The 21,064-nt window shown below is 42.7% G+C and overlaps 1 protein-coding gene across 9 annotated transcripts in view; it reads right to left on the bottom strand.

Annotated features, from left to right (window-relative positions):
- LOC115199164 (neuron navigator 3) overlaps window positions 1-21,064 on the bottom strand; it is a 389,962-nt gene that overhangs the window by 69,175 nt on the left and 299,723 nt on the right. For all 9 annotated transcript variants that reach the window (XM_029761788.1, XM_029761784.1, XM_029761785.1 and 6 more), the window contains 3 exons: window positions 15,148-15,256; window positions 6,638-7,042; window positions 5,661-5,780 (listed from right to left, as the gene is read on the bottom strand). In XM_029761788.1, coding sequence (XP_029617648.1) covers window positions 5,661-5,780; window positions 6,638-7,042; window positions 15,148-15,256 — 634 coding nt within the window. The remainder of the gene's footprint in view (window positions 1-5,660; window positions 5,781-6,637; window positions 7,043-15,147; window positions 15,257-21,064) is intronic.

Genomic DNA, 21,064 nt, shown 5'->3' with positions numbered 1-21,064 from the left:
TGATGTAATGTGATATTTAGTCTTCTAAATGAGAGAATTGTTTTCAGAAGTAAACTGATGCTCACTCAGCGGCCACGGCCAAGTGAATAGACATTGGTTGGAAATGATGAACCAACCCTTTTTCTACATTTCTATAAAAGCCCCCGTGATGAAAAGTCACCTTAGTTCCAAATAATGGGAGGACTTGTCCCCCACGTTGAAAAGGGCTAATTCTAATTTGAACTCTTACAGACCAGGAAACGTGAGAGCTTGCTCCACACGTGAAATGGTATGAACTCTGAACTATTGATCCCCTAAAGAAGAAGTGCATACTAAACTAGCATATATCAGACTGCTGCTGAAAATATGCTCAAATCTAGTACGAGAACACTGACCGACGCGGACGAATCTCCAGAGTGAGATGAACCTCTCAGATGACCCGGAAGATTCTACAAAGGAGGAGGGCTACATCGACTGAGCAAACCAGATCCTCACATCACCAGATCAACTATCGAAGCCAGCTTCATGTGAATACAATGCATTGCTTTTTCGATTGAGCGATCATTAGTGGCATTTGCATTTATGACATCAGTATTGAACAGACTCAAGCACACATCCACTCCAACTGTAAAAAAACAACTAATAAAAACTCCATAGCACTAAACACAAATCCACACTGTTACCGCACCAGATGGTCTCTTCCTTCAAATGTTACTTACCATTCCCAATCAGTATTCATTTAGATTAATTTAGCTAGATAGCCTCCGTAGTGTTGCGGATACCGCTGCCTTGAGAGCTGCCAGGGGACTCGTTGGTTAGCAGAAATAACCATGAAAGGTAATGAGCCCCAACGGAGAGCTTTATGCAAAAAACTTTTTTTTTTTACAGTACCTCCTCCAAATCTCTCTCTCTCCATCTCTCTGTCTCTGGCTGAGGATGGGCCTGTTTACTGTGTCAATTAGGCCTTGTAATTTGTCAGGGAGCTGTGACCAATGGGAAGGAAGACTAGTCCCAAGATGGAAGCTCATTTTGGGTGGAATAGTGCCGGTTTGTTTTCCTGGACCCAGATTAAGACTATCCTGGACTTAAAAGCAATTTCAAAGGAGATTCCCTACAGAGTATTTATATTTATTTATCCGGTACTAGGCTTTATCTGGGTCCAGGAAAACAGTCCATCAAGTTTAACAACCAAGCCCAAAAGTTTAAATTGAGAAATTCAATTGGTTTAACATGTTAAATTGCTTACTATTAACTACTGGTGTATGGAACAATATTCAATTTGGTTGGTTTAAAGCTGAATTTCAGGATGGAGTTTCTCACATAGTAAACTGCTAACTACTGGACCTTTGACTGTGAAAACGCAGTGAAGAGGCAAGTGGGAACTCCAGGTCAAAGGACACCAGGCATCAAAGCAAGTCTTTATTGCTTCTAACAAGCCTGTAGTCAACCATCTCCGTAAAAATGCTCCTGTTGTGGAGAGAGCACAGTTTCTCTACGTGAGAAGAGGTACTGCAGCATGTAGTACCAGTTTGGATGCCGAGAGGACAGGAGAGAAAGTTTGGGCAAAGGTAGGCAGGGGCTTTAGGAAATATGGACTTCTGCATGTTCCAAGGTGTTCCAAAAGTTTTGGGATGAGAATGATTTGAGTGTATCCGTCACGGTGGAAGAGAGAGAGAAAAAGAGAGAGAGAGAGAAGACTGCACAAAAGCCTAGCTCAGTTGAGCGAGATGCTCCCAAATGAATTTCCTTCCCAGAGCCCGTCAGATGTCAGTGGGACTGAGAAATGTCAGGCGCTACAATCACACACTGACACGCACTGGATGCATCTCAAATGGCACCCTATTCCCTATATCATGCAGTATTTTTGACCAGAGCCCTATGAGCCCTGGCCAATAGTAGTGTATTATATAGGGAATAGGGTGCCATTTAGGATGCAGATCCTGAGGCAGACAGGAAGGAAGCATTAGAGCAGGGGGATTTAGCCTCCCTCCTCCGGGCAAAAAGCAGCCTTCCGTAATTCACTCCTGAAAGATTCTTATCTAGGCTGCTATACCTGGCCTCCTTCCCACGTCTATGGGATCAGAGACTACATATCCCATTATCCCTGAGGTGCCAGACTATGCAACTACGTCCTCCAGTAAAAGTCACGCTGTCATCTTAAAGTTAGGTATGGATTAGTTAGGGGTAGTGAATAGAGCGTAGTACATGCAGGAGGAGGCGATCCTGGGTTCAGATAGTATTTGAAATCGTTCAAAAACTTTGAGCGTTTGCTCTTGCCTGCCAGAAGCAGGTTTATTATGTCAGGGCAAGCTCAATCAAGCTTAGATAAAATATTTTAAATGATTTCAAATAGTATATAAACCCACGTCTGGAGGCGATATGAGTGAAAGTGGAGTATGGGGGAAGACAGCACAGTGGACAGTGTGGTCTGGACTTCTGATGTGTTTGATTAGCTTGAATCTATCAGTCAGTTCACCTCCAGATCAAAGCTGACAGGCTGACAGCGAGATGAGAGTTAACGTGACGAGCGTAGAGGTTATACTGTATTCAAACCCGCCGCTTTGACGGTTGGAAAGTCCCAGATATGATCTGACTCTCTCCTCTGACTGCTACAGAGAACCTCCAACCCTCCAGTATACAAAACAACCGTTTGATGATCAAGTCTAGGAGCACAAAAGAAGACACACCAAGCAAAATATTTTTCTTCCTCTTTGATAAATCAACAAAATATTTACTCTGCTCAGACCCTTTCTCTTATTCTGTCCTCCTGTTCGCCTCAGTCAAATAATGACGCTTACCATTATAGTCGGAACCACAAATGCATAACAAATAATAATAATAATAATTGAACAGATAGGAAATTAAACATACTATCAAACCAAAGATTTTATTAGAAGCTTGAAAAAGTTCTGCCTCCAGAACCGTGGATTCTGATAGTCTGATAATTGAATAAATCTGGGAGTCCAGCAGAGTAACGTTCTTTGTTTCACGGAAACGTGGCTCACTCGAGACACGCTATCGGAGTCGGTACAGCCACCTGGTTTCTTCATGCATCGCGCCGACAGAAACAAACATCTCTCTGGTAAGAAGAAGGGCGGGGGGGGTATGCCTTATGATTAACGAGAAGAGGTGTGATCATAACAACATACAGGAACTCAAGTCCTTTTGCTCACCTGACTTCCTGAATTCCTCAATCAAATGCCGACCGCATTATCTACCAAGTAGACACATTGATGGCCCTGAATGAAATTCATTGGACTCTATGTAAACTGGAAACCACATATCCTGAGGCTGCATTCATTGTAGCTGGGGATTTTAACAAGGCTAATCTGAAAACAAGACTCCCTAAATTTTATCAGCATATCGAATGCGCTATCCGGGCGGAAAAAATGGACCATTGTTACTCTAACTTCCGTGACGCATACAAAGCCCTGCCCCGCCTTCCTTTCGGAAAATCTGACCACGACTCCATTTTGTTGCTCCCAGCCTTCAACGCTGGTCCGACCAATCTGATTCCACGCTTCAAGATTGCTTCGATCACGTGGACTGGGATATGTTCCGCATAGCGTCGGACAATAACACTGATGAATACGCTGATTCGGTGAGCGAGTTTATTAGCAAGTGCAACGGTGATGTTGTACCCACAGCAACTATTAAAACCTTCCCCAACCAAAAACCATGGATTGATGGCAGCATTCGTGCAAAACTGAAAGCGCAAACCATTGCTTTTAATCAGGGCAAGGCGACCGGAAACATGACTGAATACAAACAGTGTAGCTATTCCCTCCGCAAGGCAATCAAACAAGCTAAGCATCAGTATAGAGACAAAGTAGAGTCACAATTCAACGGCTCAGACACGAAAGGTATGTGGCAGGGTCTACAGTCAATCCCGGACTACAAAAAGAAAACCAGCCCCGTCGCGAACCACAATGTCCTACTCCCAGACAAACTAAACAACTTCTTTGCTCGCTTTGAGGACAATACAGTGCCAAGGACACGGCCCGCTACCAAAACCTGCGGGCTCTCCTTCACCGCAGAGTAAAGCATTTAAACGTGTTAACCCTCGCAAGGCTGCCGGCCATATTCAATCAATCCTTATGCCGGACATATTCAATCAATCCTTATGCCAGTCTGCTGTTCCCACATGCTTCAAGAGGGCCACCATTGTTCCTGTTCCCAAGAAAGCTAAGGTAACTGAGCTAAATGACTATCGCCCCATAGCACTCACCTCTGTCATCATGAAGTGCTTTGAGAGACTAGTCAAGGATCATATCACCTCCACCCTACCTGACACCCTAGACCCACTCCAATTTGCTTACTGCCCCAATAGGTCCACAGACGACGCAATCACACTGCACACTGCCCTAACCCATCTGGACAAGTGGAATACCTATGTAAGAAAGCTGTTCATCGACTACAGCTCAGCATTTAACACCATAGTACCCTCCAAACTCGTCATTAAGCTCGAGACCCTGGGTCTCGACCCCGCCCTGTGCAACTGGGTCCTGGACTTCCTGACGGGCCGACCCCAGGTGGTGAGGGTAGGAAACAACATCTCCACCCCGCTGATCCTCCTCACTAACATTGTGTGGCTACTGCCAACATACTGACTCAATCTCTAGCCACTTTAATAATAAAAATTGGATGTAATAAATGTATCAATAGTCACTTTAAACTATGCCACTTTATATAGTGTTTACATACCCTACGCTACTCATCTCATATGTATATACTGTACTCTATACCATCTACTGCATCTTGCCTATGCCGTTCGGCCATCGCTAATCCATATATATTTTTATGTACATATTCTTATTCATTCCTTTACACTTGTGTGTGTATAAGGTAGTTGTTGTGAAATTGTTAGTTTACTTGTTAGATATTACTGCATGGTCGGAACTAGAAGCACAAGCATTTCGCTACACTCGCATTAACATCTGCTAACCATGTGTATGTGACAAATAAAATTGGATTTGATTTGAGTACTGCATCCAATTTACAAACATTTCTCAAACTTCCAAGAACACATTCATTTAAGTCTTCTCCGAATCCCTTTATCCACGCTGCGACATCACCTCATCACTTCTCTCCCCGCTTCTATGATTGCCTGTCGTCAAATCACAGCTTGACATAATTAAATCAATGACACATTTCTCTTCCGCCTGGTTTGTGACGGCAGCTTTCTCTCTGTCTGGGAGACTAGAGAACGTGTCATTTCTGGCGAAGGGCATTCTCGTCTTACATCTACATCTTGGTAATTTAGGAGACGCTCTTATCCAGAGCGACTCGGTAAAATCAGTGCTAATATGAAAAGCTATTAGAGAGAAACTGTGGAATTTGATCTACAACGCACCATGTGGATGCAGCAGGCTTTTGCTTCAGCCCAAGCAGTAACACAAACTGATTCAACTAATCGTATTCTTCAATCAAGAAACCAGTTTCTCCCATTGGTTTCAATACGGTCTATAGGGTTGGAGAACTAGCTGTGGTCCAGAAACACAAGTAACGCTCCGTGTTAAAGTTTCCCCTAGGTACAGATCCAGGATCAGCTTCCTCTCCCCCAATCCTAGCCTTAATCGTTAGTGGAGAAAATGAAATAATGATCCAAGATCATCAGCAAGGGGAAATTGCACCCTCCTCCACCAGTAACCCAAATAGTTGTGATGAAGCCACGCCCTTACCTGTCTGCGTCCCCGTGCACCTCCTTGACCACCCTCTGGGTGACCTCTAGCGACGTGTTCAGGTCAGGGGCGCGACCGACGTTCCGTGAGTATAGGTGAAGACCACCGTCTGTAAGGTACCTACGAAGAAGAAACTAAATCACTAAGCTGGGTTGTGTTCGCCACTGTGAGTATCGGGAGTGTGAGTGTGTGTATTGGGAGTGTGAGTGTGTGCATGCCCACGTGTGTGCGCACACACTTACAGGGTTGTAATCAGAGACGGCTGATAGCATATGAAAACACATTAGGTTTAAGCTAATTAGGATCATAATTCAGCTAATCACTTTTTCATCCCTAGGTGCTATACGTTTTGCCCCTACAGTAACTTAATTATAGTTAATGTGGATGGTTAGTTCGGGTGGTGTTCAATAAATCAATTTCCTACATGAACAAATAAGATGGGAGAACTAATGCAGGGATAAGTTCCACATGGCACCCTATTCCCTTTATAGTGCACTACTTTATACCAGAGCACTATGAGGCCTGGTCAAATGTAGTGCACTATATAGGGAAAAAGGTGCCATCTGGGACACAGATCATGTGGGTGTTGAGGAAGAGCACTTATCAGTGTTCACAGAGGAAGGTTAACAGCTAACACAGTGATGTACAATAGATCTGGGGCTATTCTTACTCACTGAGCGATGTGTCAGCCAGTGCACTATTGAGAGTAGGTATGGAATGTACATGTAAGGTGAATTCCTCCCGTCGCAGCTCAATAGCTGTGTGAATGCCACAACTTCATCACCCCTCATATGTTCTCCTGTCTCACCATTCCATTTGGAAGAATCGCGAAGGCCTTGGCAATAACTGTGATTTTCTTTTCAGTAACAGGACTGACCATGAATGTGTGTGTGTCTGGGGGTGTTGGGACACGTTTACTTTCTAACCAACGGACAATATAGAATCTATTCTATTCTGTCTATGGCGTAGTCGCTTACCCACTGGTGATGTCATCTGTCCTGACGTTCTTCCCCAGGATGTCTCCATCGCTCATGTACCCTGCCACGTCCATCTCCAGCATCCCCTCCGGCCCTCCTCCCTTCTCCCCCTGCTCGGCCCCTCTCGCCCCTGCCGTCGCCGCTCGCCTCAGGGGGGCGCTGTACACAAACCGGGAGGAGTCCGAGTGACCGTACCGCCCAGTGGCGCCACCTGTGCTGGCACCCGTCCGAGGTGGTGGGACTGTGGTGTAGGTACTGGGCATAGAAGGGGCGTCGCCAGCTTGTAGGCGGGGGCTTGGGGCTGATTGGCCGAGGCGCCAGGAGGTCATGGGGGCGGAGCGACTGGTGATGCTCCGCCCGTTGACCTCTGTGGTCACTGTGCTGTCGAAGGTTGTCTCCAAGGTGCTGAAGAGGGCAGAGAGTTGGAGAGAGCAGAAAAGAGAGAAAACGAGGAAAAGAGAGAGAGAGAGAGAGGAAAAGAGAGAGAGGGAGAGAGGAAAAGAGAGAGACAGAGAGAGAGAGAGACATAAAGGAAAAGAAAGAGAGGAAAAGAGTGAGAGAGGGGGAGAGAGAAAGAGAGCGGGATTAGGAACGTTTAGGGCCAGATCAGCTCAGCCCCCTGGCACAGTCACAGAGAGGATTTGAGCAGAGAGATCAATACTTTCAGCTCTGCTGACACTTCACAAATATTCCCAATCTTTCCACCAGGGTGAGCTCTGGGGTGCACAACTGATCAAAGATCAGCATCTTGGGTCAACTTCACCCCAAGGTGACAGGAGTTGAGTTTGGAGAGACCCTGTTGAATGACCATACGGTGAACCCCTAGCCAGCTCAACACACAGACCCAAATGTCCACTCCCTAAAATATGTTCCTATTAGCATGTGCACTGTTGTATGAAGAATAAATTGCTCAGGCAGAAAGATTGGTAGTGTTGTTGCAACGAAGCAGTTTCCCTAAAATGGATGCCACTCGTTACCTCCACACACACACATCACCTACTGTATGTGTGTGTTTGTGTGTGTGTGTCTAGCCTGCTATCTCGTAGCCTGACCTTCCTAAAGTTCTATTTCTTTCAGTGTTTTAAAGGGATAGTTCACTCAAAAACTATGCAAAACACAATCTCAGCTTTTGCTCTGTACTGAAAGTGCTCTATTGCACACACACACACACACACACACACACACACACACACACACACACACACACACACACACACACACACACACACACACACACACACTGCTTGAGCTCTCTCTGGTGGAAAGATAACTACATTACACTCATGTCTGGAGGTCATCTCCATCATTGGTGTATAATCCACAAATATCAATGTCCTAAAATCTACATGTTCCAATACATTCCATCCTATTCACACTATAGCTGTTTATATCTCATGATTTATAAAACAGGATATAAAACTTGATTTTAAAGAGATTCAAACTGTATCTAACAAGAGCCAAAGTAAAGATGTTGAGAGGAGCATGACAACAAGATGGTTTGTGATGATCATTAGGGACAGATCCCATCCATCTTAAACCACTGTCTAACACTGAGACTGATCCATCTTAAACCACTGTCTAACACTGAGACTGATCCATCTTAAACCACTGTCTAACACTGAGACTGATCCATCTTAAACCACTGTCTAACACTGAGCCTGATCCATCTTAAACCACTGTCTAACACTGAGCCTGATCCATCTTAAACCACTGTCTAACACTGAGACATATCCATCTCTAACCACTGTCTAACACTGAGACTGATCCATCTCTAACCACTGTCTAACACTGAGCCTGATCCATCTTAAACCACTGTCTAACACTGAGACTGATCCATCTTAAACCACTGTCTAAAACTGAGACTGATCCATCTCTAACCACTGTCTAACACTGAGCCTGATCCATCTTAAACCACTGTCTAACACTGAGACTGACCCATCTTAAACCACTGTCTAACACTGAGACTGATCCATCTTAAACCACTGTCTAACACTGAGACTGATCCATCTCTAACCACTGTCTAACACTGAGACTGATCCATCTCTCTAACCACTGTCTAACACTGAGACTGATCCATCTTAAACCACTGTCTAACACTGAGACTGATCCATCTTAAACCACTGTCTAACACTGAGACTGATCCATCTTAAACCACTGTCTAACACTGAGACTGATCCATCTTAAACCACTGTCTAACACTGAGACTGATCCATTTTAAACCACTGAGACTGATCCATCTTAAACCACTGTCTAACACTGAGACTGATCCATCTTTAACCACTGTCTAACACTGAGACTGATCCATCTTAAACCACTGAGACTGATCCATCTTAAACCACTGTCTAACACTGAGACTGATCCATCTTTAACCACTGTCTAACACTGAGACTGATCCATCTCTAACCACTGTCTAACACTGAGACTGATCCATCTTTAACCACTGTTTAACACTGAGACTGATCCATCTTAAACCACTGTCTAACACTGAGACTGATCCATCTCTAACCACTGTCTAACACTGAGACTGATCCATCTCTAACCACTGTCTAACACTGAGACTGATCCATCTTTAACCACTGTCTAACACTGAGACTGATCCATCTCTAACCACTGTCTAACACTGAGACTGATCCATCTTAATCCACTGTCTAACACTGAGACTGATCCATCTTAATCCACTGTCTAACACTGAGACTGATCCATCTTTAACCACTGTCTAACACTGAGACTGATACATCTCTAACAACTGTCTAACACAGACTGATCCATCTTAAACCACTGTCTAACACTGAGATTGATCTATCTCTAACCACTGTCTAACACTGAGACTGATCCATCTCTAACCACTGTCTAACACTGAGACTGATCCATCTCTAGCCACTGTCTAACACTGAGACTGATCCATCTTTAACCACTGTCTAACACTGAGACTGATCCATCTTAATCCACTGTCTAACACTGAGACTGATCCATCTCTAACCACTGTCTAACACTGAGACTGATCCATCTTAATCCACTGTCTAACACTGAGACTGATCCATCTTAATCCACTGTCTAACACTGAGACTGATCCATCTTTAACCACTGTCTAACACTGAGACTGATACATCTCTAACAACTGTCTAACACTGAGACTGATCCATCTTCAACCACTGTCTAACACTGAGATTGATCTATCTCTAACCACTGTCTAACACTGAGACTGATCCCTCTAACCACTGGGGATGTGTGAGGTCACAACCATGTGAGTGTTGGTTTGTGAGTGTGTGTGTGAGATTCTGTGTGTGTGTGAGGTTGTATGAGGTTGCGTGTGTGTATGAGGTTGTGTGTGTGTATGTGTGTGTGTGAGGTTCTGTGTGTGTGTTGTTCTCTCTCTCCGTGTGTGTGTGTGTGTGTGTGTGTGTGTGTGTGTGTGAGAGAGAGATCTATCAGGAGCACACAGAGGCTGCAGCCATGTGATCCTAGCCAGGGAAGGAGATAGCTAGCAATGTCACAGCCACAGTCACTCTGCATCACCATCAACCTCCGATCAACACCCGCTGAAGTCTCCCCTTGGAGACACACACACACACACACACACACACACACACACACACACACACACACACACACACACACACACACACACACACACACACACACACACACACACACACACACACACACAAAGGTGTCAGTAGCAGTTGACAGCGATGTTAGTTAATATGGTGTAACGTTACAGCAGAGTGTCTCTATGGAACAATATGTTTCTGCAGTATGTGGACAGAGAGAGAGAGATAGGGAGAAGCAGTGTGTGTGTGTGTGTGTGTGTGTGTGTGTGTGTGTGTGTGTGTGTGTGTGTGTGTGTGTGTGTGTGTGTGTGTTAGATGCACTATTGTAAAGTGTTTGTTCTACTGGATATTATAGGTGAATGCACCAATTTGTAAGTCGCTCTGGATAAGAGCGTCTGCTAAATGACTTAAATGTAATGTAAATGTAATGTGTGTGTGTGTGTGTGTGTGTGTGTGTGTGTGTGTGTGTGTGTGTGTGTTTGGTGGAGAGCTGTGACTGTAGCGTTCCAGACCTGGTTGCCAGATCCTGATCAGGTATCCCCCATAGTGTTTGAGATAACCTGCTGTGGCATGCCACTGAGCAGGTGTGTTTGATTATTCCTGTGCCAGTGCTGTGTGCAGGCAGGAAGCAGGAAGGCAGGGTGTGGGAGCCCCATTGTCAGAGGGTCACCACTGCCCCCTATGGCACATGTTGGTACCGCAGCTCCAATAATGTAGTCCGAAGCAATTCTCTAAAGCCCTGTTTACACTTGGCACTAACATGGATCATGTGACCTGATCTTATCCACATCCTGATCGTGCCCACATTTCCGAAATTTGTCTACACATGGTATTAAAAGGTGTCTCTTATCCGTCCATTGTGTCCGCATTGTGATAAGATTCCCTGGTGGCTCCTTGTAGGCAAATTATTTCACAGCTATTCTTTCAAAATAATATTTATTTATTTATTTTATGACACATATATATGCCATTAGCCTATGGTGCCAGCTGTCAATGATTTCAGGATCAGGATGATTTACATGGTTTAACTGTCCAGATCCATCTACTCTACATAAGACACAATGCATGTCTGACTACTTCCTGAAGTGATATATATCAGTGTCTAGGTGGGGTCTGACTACCTCCTGAAGTGATCTATATCAGTGTCTAGGTGGGGTCTGACTACCTCCTGAAGTGATCTATATCAGTGTCTAGGTGGGGTCTGACTACTTCCCAAAGTGATCTATATCAGTGTCTAGGTGGAGTCTGACTACCTCCTGAAGTGATCTATATCAGTGTCTAGGTGGGGTCTGACTACTTCCCAAAGTGATCTATATCAGTGTCTAGGTGGAGTCTGACTACCTCCTGAAGTGATCTATATCAGTGTCTAGGTGGGGCCTGACTACCTCCTGAAGTGATCTATATCAGTGTCTAGGTGGGGTCTGACTACCTCCTGAAGTGATCTATATCAGTGTCTAGGTAGAGTCTGACTACCTCCTGAAGTGATCTATATCAGTGTCTAGATGGGGTCTGACTACCTCCTGAAGTGATCTATATCAGTGTCTAGGTGGGGCCTGACTACCTCCTGAAGTGATCTATATCAGTGTCTAGGTGGGGTCTGACTACCTCCTGAAGTCATCTATATCAGTGTCTAGGTGGGGCCTGACTACTTCCTGAAGTGATCTATATCAGTGTCTAGGTGGGGTCTGACTACCTCCTGAAGTGATCTATATCAGTGTCTAGGTAAAGTCTGACTACCTCCTGAAGTGATCTATATCAGTGTCTAGGTGGAGAGGCTGGTGGGGGATGGGGCCCAGGGCATGAGTCAGTCCACATACAGTAGTAGGTGACAGATCCCTCACATTTCCATGTATTTAACACACACACACACACACACACACACACACACACACACACACACACACACACACACACACACACACACACACACACACACACACACACACACACACACACACACACACACACACAATCCTGTCTCCTGCAGCCTCCAGGAAGGTGGAAGACTGATATGGTGTCATCACGGAGGCTAACCCACAGTATGGGAGCGGCCCTTTTCTTCTCCAAACGCAGAAATCAATAGTCAGGATGAAACGGGGTGGAAACAGCACAGGAAGAATGGGGGGGGGGCACAACCTTGATGTGTGTATCCACATTTACAGAGAATGTTGTTTTCCCATCGTTGACCTGGAGTGCGCTGGTTAAGGTAATATGAAGGACAGTAGAATAATGATCCTGCCTGTCTGGAGTATGTACTGCATGGACATGGATGGGAGAGCTTCATTCAATAGGTCTGCATTGGGCTGCCACTGGTTGAAATGCATGGGGGTGATGAGGTAGAGCTGTATGTGCGGTGGGCGCCCAGGTTGACAGGTGTTACAGATCAATTGGTTTCACCACTGATGGCGTGAAGGAAATGAGTTTAGCCTGTGCAAGTCTACGTCCCAAATGGCACCCTATTCCCTACACAGTGCACAGGGCTCTGGTCAAAGCAGTGCACTACAGGGAACAGGGTGCCATTTGAGACAGTGCCTAAGCCTGCATCTGTGAGAAATCACATGCTCTCCTCAGCACGGTGCATCTGCCCAGCAGATATCCAAACATCGTATAGCTGTGAATAATTGACTCTGCCTATAACGCTGTAAACACCAATTAAACAAACTAGACCGGGTAAAGCTAGTACATTTAAAATGTCATCCAAGGAGTCAGAATCCCATGGGACTAATACACAGCCACAGTGGAAAGGGATTTTTGGGGGCAATTGTTCTTTGCTTGCAATCTCGGGAATCGCCCTTGAAGAGCACAGCATCTTTTCATATGCGGGAAACATATTTCTCTTCAAATGTCAATCAATACTATTTTTTTTCATTCCGTCTGGGTGTAGGTTGGACAGAGAATCAAACACGGGCTTTGATCGATACAGATTATCTGTGGTGGTGTGGCATGCAACGTCTGGGTCTTGGAGGAATGTGGAGGTTACTGTGAGGAATGTTAGTGTTGTGGTGGATGGCGCTCTGTTTCAAGCAGAGTTCAATTACAAACTGGGTGGGGGGCCCTGGGGCTGGGATTCACACGTTAGAATCAGCCATAGAGAACAACCAGTACATGAGTCATAACAGAGAAACCACCACACAGAGAGGGCCTTTAAATGGGTTATAACAGAGAAACCACCACACAGAGAGGTCCTTTAAATGGGTTATAACAGAGAAACCACCACACAGAGAGGTCCTTTAAATGGGTTATAACAGAGAAACCACCACACAGAGGTCCTTTAAATGGGTTATAACAGAGAAACCACCACACAGAGAGGTCCTTTAAATGGGTTATAACAGAGAAACCACCACACAGAGAGGTCCTTTAAATGGGTTATAACAGAGAAACCACCACACAGAGAGGTCCTTTAAATGGGTTATAACAGAGAAACCACCACACAGAGAGGTCCTTTAAATGGGTTATAACAGAGAAACCACCACACAGAGAGGTCCTTTAAATGGGTTATAACAGAGAAACCACCACACAGAGGTCCTTTAAATGGGTTATAACAGAGAAACCACCATGCAGAGAGGTCCTTTACATTTCTATACTCTTCCTGACAGGATATCAGATTGATGACAAACACAGCCTCTCTATCAGCTGGACCAGTTGGCCATGAAGTACCCACACGATGGAAATGAAGCTCCAGTCAGAAAAGAGAAAAGAAATCCCTCATATAAATAACAATCACTGTGGGCCGGTTCTTCATGCAGCAGTGATTCATTACAATGGAGGTGAAAAACCTTCGCCCTGATTACCTCTTCACGGCAATTTCTGTGTGAAAGACCTTTTAATGGCTTGCCCATTCTTTAGTTACGAGCCCCATGGGAATTCCTGTCTGATACCCTCACTCTATTTACACTCATATATACTGTAGCAGACTGACAGACGGGCAGACAGGCGGGCAGACAGGCAGACAGACAGACAGGCGGGCAGACAGGCAGACAGGCAGACAGGCAGACAGACAGGCAGACAGGCAGGCAGACAGACAGGTTTCTACATGGCTGATGTTGAGGGTTTGATAATACTTAATGTTCCATGCTGGGTGTCCTCTCCTCATTACATCTCTAAGTGTCTCAATGGAATAACAGCAGTGGCCCCTGGGGGTCTAACTGGAGTCAATGTGCTAGAGAAACAATGGTGCTTTATTGATCAGCAGCGCCGCGCTCCTTTCTGGTGGCGGTGAGGGAACACGCGCTGCCATCTGTCACGGCTGTTCCGCCTCCTTGCCACCATTTTCCCCACAAATGGGTCAGAAATATCAGAATAATCCATTGGAGAAGAGAGGAGTACAGCCCAGAGCCATGACAAAAACCCATGATCATCATTATGACTCGCCGGAGATCAGCCAAGACATTCCTTTAATGCGAACAGGCTGCTGTTGTGACGGACCAGACATGATAGGTTGTGGTTTTCTGTCCCCCTCAAACACCATCAAAGTGTGCCAGTAGCGTGTAAGTACTTGATTAGAATATCTAGGAAATATCAAGATATGGTAATTGGGGGAAAATCATAAAGAGTTTTGAGACTTCTGAGATACGGCATCTGTCCTTTATATTCTGATCAAATCAGAATGTTTAATCTTAAAATAGACTTCCAGACAGTTTAAAAACTTGAAAACATCAGGAATCCTAAATAATAACTGACCAGTGTTTTAGTTGAGGACCTGATATAATTATAATCATGTCAACTTTAGATTGAGGAACTGCAGAGAATTAAAAACATCAACATGTAATTGTACGAGGTCAACTATTTCAATTCCAGTCAATTCACAAAGTAAACCAAATCCAATTCCAATTCAAAATTGTCGTAATTGAAAGCATTGAAAATTGGAATTTCAGTGTACTTCCTGAATTGTCTTGAATTGAAATGGAATTGACCCTAACCCTGAGCCCCACAGTGGACGTTCCCGAGCCCGTTGATCACCTGTGACTGATCTGCGTCCCCCGCAGACTGGACATGGTCTCCTCCAGGTTCTGCCGTAGGTCAGCAATGTTCTTCACTGTCCTCATGCGTCTCGTCTCCGGGTCTTCCCCTGTAATGCACAGAGAAGGGGTTTATGAGAGATGTTGGGCTCTGTGGTGAAGTTTCCCTTAAGTATAGATCTAGGATCAGCTTCCTCTGTCCCAATTCTAACCTTAACCATTACTGGGGAAAAAGCTAAACTGACCCAACATCAGCATCTAGGGGCAACTGCATGTTACACCAGATGGGGCTCCTGTAACATTCTGTTTCCTCAAGACGCCGCCATACATCAGCATCACCAACATCACCATGACAACGCACTCTGACAGGTAGCATGGGTACGCATTCCAAGATGCTGTGCCGACAGTTTGAACCCATCTCAGCTGTCAGGACGGAATTGTCAACGAAACATGTTTTTAGTGGAAAAAGGACAATTCTGCAGTCCTGCCATTTTCAACGCGAACATAGAAACCCACTGCCATGACGCTGCACTCTCCATCTGTAAGCTACAACATATATTTTGCCTCAACAGCTAAATCTCAGATAGTCTTTCAATCTTAGTCAGTCCCATCCAAATGCATTTCATCTCAGTCCAGGACCTTTCCCCTGATTCCAGTTCAGCTCCGACTGTAACCACTTCATGTTTCATATACTTACAATAGTTATATATAAGACTCATTCACAGTAAAGTGCCTGTTGCAGTATATTAAACCCATTCTATTGCAGTATATTAAACCCATTCTACTGCAGTATATTAAATCCATTCTACTGAAGTATATTAAACCCATTCTACTGAAGTATATAAAACCCATTCTATTGCAGTATATTAAACCCATTCTACTATATTAAACCCATTCTACTGAAGTACATTAAACCCATTCTACTGCAGTATATTAAACCCATTCTACTGCAGTATATTAAACCCATTCTACTGCAGTATATAAAACCCATTCTACTGAAGAATATTAAACCCATTCTACTGAAGTATATAAAACCCATTCTACTGCAGTATATTAAACCCATTCTACTGCAGTATATTAAACCCATTCTACTGCGGTATATTAAACCCATTCTACTGCAGTATATTAAACCCATTCTACTGCAGTATATTAAACCCATTCTACTATATTAAACCCATTCTACTGCAGTATATTAAACCCATTCTACTGAAGTATATAAAACCCATTCTACTGCAGTATATTAAACCCATTCTACTGCAGTATATTAAACCCATTCTACTGAAGTATATAAAACCCATTCTACTGCAGTATATTAAACCCATTCTACTGCAGTATATAAAACCCATTCTACTGCAGTATATTAAACCCATTCTACTGAAGTATATAAAACCCATTCTACTGCAGTATATTAAACCCATTTTACTGAAGTATATTAAACCCATTCTACTGCAGTATATTAAACCCATTCTACTGAAGTATATTAAACCCATTCTACTGCAGTATATTAAACCCATTCTATTGCAGTATATTAAACCCATTCTACTGCAGTATATTAAACCCATTCTACTGAAGTATATTAAACCCATTCTACTGAAGTATATTAAACCCATTCTACTGCAGTATATTAAACCCATTCTACTGAAGTATATTAAACCCATTCTACTGAAGTATATAAAACCCATTCTACTGCAGTATATTAAACCCATTCTACTGAAGTATATAAAACCCATTCTACTGCAGTATATTAAACCCATTCTACTGAAGTATATTAATGTCACGTCTGATTTGGACTGGCGGATAGGCGGAATCAAATGCAGGAGACAGAGGTGCTGGAGGTGAGTGTCTTTTAATGAAAACGGACACACACAAACGCCGAAAAGCACAGGGCGCTATACAAAGTGCGCCTGGGAGAAACACCTTCCCATAAAACACAAAATATAATTCAAAGGCAAGGAGCGCAGCCCGGTAAATCCTTCCCGTATAATTTACGCTAACACAACGTGGACAATAAACAATCCCGCACAAAATCCCAACTGAAAACACACATTAAATAAGTCCCCACTAATGACATACACAAAACAGGTGCGGAACAGACAGACAAAACTAAACGATACAGAAACAACGATCGGTGGCAGCTAATAGGCCGGCGACGACGACCGCCGAGCGCCGCCCGACCGAGGAGGGGCGCCACTCTCGTTGGAACCTGTGACAATTAAACCCATTCTACTGAAGTATATTAAACCCATTCTACTGCAGTATATTAAACCCATTCTACTGAAGTATATTAAACCCATTCTACTGAAGTATATTAAACCCATTCTACTGCAGTATATTAAACCCATTCTACTGATGTATATTAAACCCATTCTACTGAAGTATATAAAACCCATTCTACTGAAGTATATTAAACCCATTCTACTATATTAAACCCATTCTACTGCAGTATATTAAACCCATTCTACTGCAGTAAATTAAACCCATTCTACTGAAGTATATAACACCCATTCTACTGAAGTATATAAAACCCATTCTACTGAAGTATATTAAACCCATTCTACTATATTAAACCCATTCTACTGCAGTATATAAAACCCATTCTACTGCAGTATATTAAACCCATTCTACTGAAGTATATTAAACCCATTCTACTGAAGTATATTAAACCCATTCTACTGCAGTATATTAAACCCATTCTACTGCAGTATATTAAACCCATTCTACTGCAGTATATAAAACCCATTCTACTGCAGTATATTAAACCCATTCTACTGAAGTATATAAAACCCATTCTACTGCAGTATATTAAACCCATTCTACTGCAGTATATTAAACCCATTCTACTGAAGTATATTAAACCCATTCTACTGAAGTATATTAAACCCATTCTACTGCAGTATATTAAACCCATTCTACTATATTAAACCCATTCTACTGAAGTATATAAAACCCATTCTACTGCAGTATATTAAACCCATTCTACTGCAGTATATTAAACCCATTCTACTGAAGTATATTAAACCCATTCTACTGCAGTATATTAAACCCATTCTACTGCAGTATATTAAACCCATTCTACTGCAGTATATTAAACCCATTCTACTGCAGTATATAAAACCCATTCTATTGCAGTATATTAAACCCATTCTACTGCAGTATATTAAACCCATTCTACTGAAGTATATTAAACCCATTCTACTGAAGTATATTAAACCCATTCTACTGCAGTATATTAAACCCATTCTACTGAAGTATATTAAACCCATTCTACTGAAGTATATAAAACCCATTCTACTGCAGTATATTAAACCCATTCTACTGAAGTATATAAAACCCATTCTACTGCAGTATATTAAACCCATTCTACTGAAGTATATTAATGTCACGTCTGATTTGGACTGGCGGATAGGCGGAATCAAATGCAGGAGACAGAGGTGCTGGAGGTGAGTGTCTTTTAATGAAAACGGACACACACAAACGCCGAAAAGCACAGGGCGCTATACAAAGTGCGCCTGGGAGAAACACCTTCCCATAAAACACAAAATATAATTCAAAGGCAAGGAGCGCAGCCCGGTAAATCCTTCCCGTATAATTTACGCTAACACAACGTGGACAATAAACAATCCCGCACAAAATCCCAACTGAAAACACACATTAAATAAGTCCCCACTAATGACATACACAAAACAGGTGCGGAACAGACAGACAAAACTAAACGATACAGAAACAACGATCGGTGGCAGCTAATAGGCCGGCGACGACGACCGCCGAGCGCCGCCCGACCGAGGAGGGGCGCCACTCTCGTTGGAACCTGTGACAATTAAACCCATTCTACTGAAGTATATTAAACCCATTCTACTGCAGTATATTAAACCCATTCTACTGCAGTATATTAAACCCATTCTACTGCAGTAAATTAAACCCATTCTACTGCAGTATATTAAACCCATTCTACTGAAGTATATTAAACCCATTCTACTGAAGTATATTAAACCCATTCTACTGCAGTAAATTAAACCCATTCTACTGAAGTATATAACACCCATTCTACTGAAGTATATAAAACCCATTCTACTGAAGTATATAACACCCATTCTACTGAAGTATATTAAACCCATTCTACTGCAGTATATAAAACCCATTCTACTGAAGTATATAACACCCATTCTACTGAAGTATATTAAACCCATTCTACTGCAGTATATAAAACCCATTCTACTGAAGTATATTAAACCCATTCTACTGCAGTATATTAAACCCATTCTACTGAAGTATATAACACCCATTCTACTGAAGTATATTAAACCCATTCTACTGCAGTATATAAAACCCATTCTACTGAAGTATATTAAACCCATTCTACTGCAGTATATTAAACCCATTCTACTGAAGTATATTAAACCCATTCTACTGCAGTATATAAAACCCATTCTACTGAAGTATATTAAACCCATTCTACTATATTAAACCCATTCTACTGCAGTATATTAAACCCATTCTACTGCAGTATATTAAACCCATTCTACTGCAGTATATAAAACCCATTCTACTGAAGTATATTAAACCCATTCTACTGAAGTATATAAAACCCATTCTACTGAAGTATATTAATGTCACGTCTGATTTGGACTGGCGGATAGGCGGAATCAAATGCAGGAGACAGAGGTGCTGGAGGTGAGTGTCTTTTAATAAAAACGGACACACACAAACGCCGAAAAGCACAGGGCGCTATACAAAGTGCGCCTGGGAGAAACACCTTCCCATAAAACACAAAATATAATTCAAAGGCAAGGAGCGCAGCCCGGTAAATCCTTCCCGTATAATTTACGCTAACACAACGTGGACAATAAACAATCCCGCACAAAATCCCAACTGAAAACACACATTAAATAAGTCCCCACTAATGACATACACAAAACAGGTGCGGAACAGACAGACAAAACTAAACGATACAGAAACAACGATCGGTGGCAGCTAATAGGCCGGCGACAACGACCGCCGAGCGCCGCCCGACCGAGGAGGGGCGCCACTCTCGTTGGAACCTGTGACAATTAAACCCATTCTACTGAAGTATATTAAACCCATTCTACTGCAGTAAATTAAACCCATTCTACTGAAGTATATAACACCCATTCTACTGAAGTATATAAAACCCATTCTACTGCAGTATATTAAACCCATTCTACTGCAGTATATAAAACCCATTCTACTGAAGTATATTAAACCCATTCTACTGAAGTATATTAAACCCATTCTACTATATTAAACCCATTCTACTGCAGTATATAAAACCCATTCTACTGCAGTATATTAAACCCATTCTACTGAAGTATATAAAACCCATTCTACTGCAGTATATTAAACCCATTCTACTGCAGTATATAAAACCCATTCTACTGAAGTATATTAAACCCATTCTACTGAAGTATATTAAACCCATTCTACTGCAGTAAATTAAACCCATTCTACTGCAGTAAATTAAACCCATTCTACTGAAGTATATAACACCCATTCTACTGAAGTATATAAAACCCATTCTACTGAAGTATATTAAACCCATTCTACTGAAGTATATAACACCCATTCTACTGAAGTATATTAAACCCATTCTACTGAAGTATATAACACCCATTCTACTGAAGTATATAAAACCCATTCTACTGAAGTATATAACACCCATTCTACTGAAGTATATTAAACCCATTCTACTGCAGTATATAAAACCCATTCTACTGAAGTATATAAAACCCATTCTACTGAAGTATATAAAACCCATTCTACTGCAGTATATAAAACCCATTCTACTGCAGTATATAAAACCCATTCTACTGAAGTATATTAAACCCATTCTACTGAAGTATATTAAACCCATTCTACTGCAGTATATTAAACCCATTCTACTGCAGTACATTAAACCCATT

Source organism: Salmo trutta, chromosome 8 (assembly GCF_901001165.1).
Source record: "Salmo trutta chromosome 8, fSalTru1.1, whole genome shotgun sequence".
Lineage (NCBI taxonomy): Eukaryota > Metazoa > Chordata > Actinopteri > Salmoniformes > Salmonidae > Salmo > Salmo trutta.
This window is presented reverse-complemented; position numbering and strand designations above follow the sequence as displayed.